General features: G+C 56.3%; 1 protein-coding gene across 4 annotated transcripts in view; it reads right to left on the bottom strand.

Moving 5' to 3' along the window:
* LDB1 (LIM domain binding 1) overlaps positions 1-4990 on the bottom strand; it is a 14201-nt gene extending 9211 nt beyond the window's left edge. For all 4 annotated transcript variants that reach the window (XM_014549464.1, XM_005878269.2, XM_005878271.2 and 1 more), the window contains exon 1: positions 4965-4990. In XM_014549464.1, the coding sequence (XP_014404950.1) occupies positions 4965-4989 (25 nt within the window). In that variant the 5' untranslated portion in view covers position 4990. The remainder of the gene's footprint in view (positions 1-4964) is intronic.
* Positions 4991-4996: the final 6 nt, after the last annotated feature.

Here is a 4996-nt window from a genome sequence, read left to right as displayed (position 1 = left end):
CGCCCTCCCCAGGCCACCAGGCCCCTCTGCGGGGGCACCAGGAGAGGCAGTGCCCGGCACTCACACTCACTCACAATCGCACACGCACAGACACACACAGCGCCCACCAGCTCACAGCCTTTCCTCCTTTCTTTCCCTCCCTCCCAGCTCGCTCTCGGAGCCTCTCTCAGAATGAGGCCCCAGGGCGGGCAGAGGGTGGAGCTGCCCCCACCGGCCCCGCCCCCTCCCAGCCGGGGAAGAGGAAGAGGGAGAGAGGGAGGGAGGGAGGGAGAGAGGGAGGGAGGCAGGCAGGCAGGCAGGCCTGGAGGACTGCTGAGAAAAACAAAGAGAGACAGAGACTGGGAGAGACTGGGATGGAGAGATGGAAACAAAACAGACGGGGCCTGCAGAGACCTGGATGGAAGGTAGGCCGGTGGGGGCCAGGAACTGAGATGCTTCACCGACCCCTCCCCAACTCACATGAGGTGCTCAGGAGTGAGCAGGAGAGCCAAAGCCACAGGCAGGGATGCAGGAGGGTGCCCTCCCCTCTGGAGACTCCCAGTATCTTCAAACTGCCTCCCAAAGGTGCCCCAAGTCCCTCTGCCTCTCCTCTGTGATCTCTTGGGTTGAACACTGGTCTGGGCTGCCACCCCTGGTGAAATCCCAGAGCAGCTAGCTGGGGGGAGTCTCCAGGGGGTTACTTTTGACAGAGATAAACTCTGACTTCAGCCTGTAAACACTGATTGGAGGGAGGGGGACACTCCAGGCTCCTGGGCCCCCAACCCAGCTAAGTTCCAAGCCCTGACTTAGATCTGCCTTAGCAGGAGGCCCCTTCCTCCACTTCCACCTCCACCACCACCACCACCACCACCAGAGACACGTGGGTGCAGGGGAAAGAGGCGCAAAGCCACGCTTGCCCAACCAAGGGTCTACAGAAGGGGCTTAGTCTGAGGCTGAATCCTCCCCAACACCCCAGTAAAAAAGATATGTAGTTACTGGAGCAGAACCTGTTCTCCAATGCCAAGGGTAATCCCAAGAGAGGAGGTGTTTCTAAAACTTGGGTAGTGGTCCAGACCCTACTCCCTGGACAGATAGGAAAAAAGAAACACACACACACACACACACACACACACACACACGCTAGAGGGGGCAGCATATGACCTCCTACTTCATTGAAGGCGGAGTTGCTGCTCCCTACTTCCTACCCACCCCCACCATATTCACACTTAGTCCCACAACATACACACCAGTTGACTGTGCAGAAATAATATTGCACCCGGCTCTGTGAACATCCTCCACACATAAATAACACATTTCACTTTCACATAAATCAGTACCTGATACACACCTGATACACACTTTTAACCAGTGATAAACCTCAAACCCTAAATAAACCCAAACCCAAGATGCACATGCACAGTCTATTAAAGACCCTGACTTCCATACACACTGTGACTAGTGACACACATTCCCTAATATACACACCAAAAGTGCATTATACACCTCCTGAACTTGTGACAGACTATTAAATACACATACTGACCATTGGTTATCCAGGGTTGAACCCCATAAACCACACTTCCTGAAACCTGCACGGCATTCTCCATCACAGCCTGGCCACGACACACCCCAGCTTTCACAAACATCGAAATCTGTGACATTCAGCCAGACCCTGCAAAATACTGCCTACACCAGGACTTGCGACATTCCCACCGACTCCCAAATTTACAGTTCAACTCTGGGATAACCACACTCCTCCCCCACTGACAATTCCTGTCATTTGTTTAGTGCCTTTAAACTTTCCAAAGTGCACTCATAGGCAGTACCTTAAGAAATCCTTACAGCACACAGAGCCAAATATTACCCTAACTTGAACAGACTATAATAAGACAGAAGGGCCTGAGCTTGGAATCCTGGGTTTCTAACCTCACTCACCCAAGCCCAGTCCTAGGGCATTGCAGCCATTCCTACTCTCTTCCCCCTCCAAGGAATGCCCATTCTAGGCCCCAAATGCGTGTCTGCTAGTACATGGGAAGGGGTATAGGTATATGCTCTGGCTTCTGCTCCAGTTCAGAGCTCAGAACCCTGACCCAGTCTGTCTCCTCAAATTTTGGGGAGAAGGGCCCCTATGTACCAAGACACACCAAAGCTCTGGCATATCATCCAAAACGGGCCCTCTCTTAGTTCCTTCCTAGCAAGTCTACTCCTCCCTATGTTCTGACTTAATTCTCTCACTTGCACAGGGGCAGGAGAGGTCCAGCTAAAGAGAACAAGTCTGAATTAGAAGGCCCTAAAATTTGGGGTGGGAATGAGCAGGGAGCAGCAAAGAATGACAAAGGTGATGAGGAAAGAGTAGAGGGAGAGCACCCCTCCTGGAGGTGAGAACTCTGAAGGGCAGCAGCCTGCCCCAGCCCACAGGATAATGTACCAGCACTGCCCCCTGCCCGGGCCCCTGGGGCTCCCTGACCCAGGCCTCCAGTGTGCCTGCCCCCCTTCCTTTGTCTGTGCCCGGCCTCCCGTTGGCCTGGCGCTCTGCCATCCTCCTCTCCTGGCTCCCAGCCGCCACCACTGCTGCCTCCTCCCCTCCCCCCACTCCTCCCTGCCTTAACCCTTCTGAGCCACATGCTGCCCCAGACAGGCCCTGGCCCCTTCAGCAACCTGCCCTGCCCAGGGTGATGCCCCTCAGCAGAGGTTCTACCTGTCCCTGACCAAAGACCCAGAAGCTAGTCCCCACCCCAGGAGCACTATGGGAGCTGAGTGTGTGTGTATGTGTATCTTGTGGTGTGCATGTGTGTGGGTCTGCGTGTGCTCTGGCTTCCCTCAGTCACATGTGTGGGGCATGTGCTGTCTCTGCTGGGCTCGGGGAGGAGGAGGAGCTGGGAGACAGCAGAGCACAAAGGAGAGACTCAGACAGGCAGGCAGGCAGCAGGCGGGCGGCCTGCCAGGGCGCCTCAACCCCCACCCTAGGGCTGCTCAGGTTGGGTGGGGGTGGGGGTGGGGGTGTCTTTGGGCCTGGGCTGTACATGCTGCCACGATGCCCTTGTGTTCAGCCATGTGCTCCCACCCACCCATGCAAGCCTGGTCCTCTCTCTTACCCCAACTCCTACCGTTCCCCACCTCCAGGGCCCTCCCAAGCCCTTCTTCATGTGGTTCTCCTTTAACCTCCATCCACCCTCTGTGACATCAATCCGTAAGACTTCTTCACATTTGGTAAATGATTCCCCAATCTTAGCCATCTTTTGCCTCCTCTCCCACAACCAGGTCAAGACACAAGAAAGGAGCATGCCTTTGGGGGCACTGACTGAATATGCCCCTCCCCCCCATTCCCACCTCTTGGTGCTTGAGTCCTCTTCCTGTCCCCATGCTGCTACACTACAGGCTTGGGGGAAACCTTCTCCCTTCTCTACTGGACCCAAGCCCCCTGCCTCAACTTCAGGGCCAACCTCCCATCTACCCTCAGCCTGACAACCCCTCCATACCCACCTCCTACCCACCATGTGTAGGAACTCAGAATCAAAATATAAGACTCAGTCCTCTAATTTGTCCAGAGCCTTCGTTTCTGCTATGCTCGTGTGTGGCAACGGAGAATCAAGGCCATGGGGTGGACTCAGAGCATGAATGGATCCAAACAAGGCACCCAGCATGGAGCAATTTATAAAGAAAATACACACATAAATATGCACACCAAGCTGGTAGGAGGAAGAATGATGGGACTGGGCAGGATTCCAGCTTCGTAAGCTCTTTCCTCTCCTCTTCCTCACCCTCTGCAGCAGGAGCCAGGGGTCCCCCACACGCGGATATTCCAGGATTCTCAGGCTCCCCTAGCCCTCCTCCTGGGCCCTGGGCCCCCTACACATCAGCCTCAGCAGGCACTTTAAGTGTGTGCCCAACCCAGTTTGGCCAGGGTCACATGATTTTCAAGGAAGCTTCCTCACTGGCAGCTTCCCTTGGGGATGGGGGGGGAGGGGCAGTTGTGGGGTATGGGCCTCCCACAAAACAGAGCATCCCAGGAGCAAAGGACCCAAACCAGACTAGATTCAGGGAAACCTGACTTTCAGAAGAAAGCTAACTCCAATCTGGGACAGGAGGGCGTCCTGGGGAGGTGGAGCGACGGCGTTCTGAGGCCCCCTGCAGACTACCTCTCCAGGCACAGCGCCTCTCTCTTCCCCCAGGCGGTGAAGGGGAGCCTTCCCTCCCCACGGAAGAACTCAGATCCAGGCTGTCACTGGCAAGAGCAGTGTTTTGGGGAGGCAGGGATCTGAGCCTAAGTTCTCTCTCAAATTCTTATTTTGGGTTCAAGCATTGCTCCCCGAAACTCAGCTCTCACAAATCACTCTAGTAGCTCCTATTTTGCCTGGGGCTCCACATTCCCCCTCTCACGAGGGCGGGCATGCCAGGCCCCAGGGCCCAATTATCTGCCCCTCTCCCCCCAGGAATACCTCCCGTCCCTCAGGATGGCCAGCCTTCCCTGGCAACAGGCAGGGACACTGGAAGGGGGTAAGGGGGGCCCCAACTAATCCCTCCACCCAAACTCGGTCCTCAGAAACTGCCTGGAGGGGGTGTCACAGGATCTTAAGAGGGAATAGGCAGCAGGGAAAGGGGGGGACAACCCAAACCAGCCAATCGCAACTCTATGATGACCTGAGGGGGGGGTCAAAAGTCCAGACTCACTTCTGATTGGCTAACACCCTGGAATTCTGGGAATTTCAGCCCCCCCAACCCCTCCCCAAGTAATCTCTCCCCCACCCGCAAAAAAAAACCCTAACACAAGCTACCCCCAGCACCCCCTCCCCGCACCTCCGGGCTGCTGCGCATTTACCCAGTTGGGGAAACCCCTCCCCGGGACCGAGGCCCCGCATCCCCCTCACAGCCCCTACCTCCGCCATGCCACCGACGCCCCCCACACAAGTTCTCGCCAAACAAGGGGTGAGGGATCCGCAGGGGGGGAGGGAGGGAGTGGCCGGGCGGCCGTGCGCCTCACTCACCAGGACAGGCACAGCCCACTGACATCTTCACA

The sequence above is a fragment of the Myotis brandtii genome, unplaced genomic scaffold (genome assembly GCF_000412655.1).
Source record: "Myotis brandtii unplaced genomic scaffold, ASM41265v1 scaffold550, whole genome shotgun sequence".
NCBI classification, from domain to species: Eukaryota; Metazoa; Chordata; class Mammalia; order Chiroptera; family Vespertilionidae; genus Myotis; species Myotis brandtii.
The sequence above is the reverse complement of the archived record's forward strand: the minus strand, read 5'-3'. Positions and strand labels throughout refer to the sequence as shown.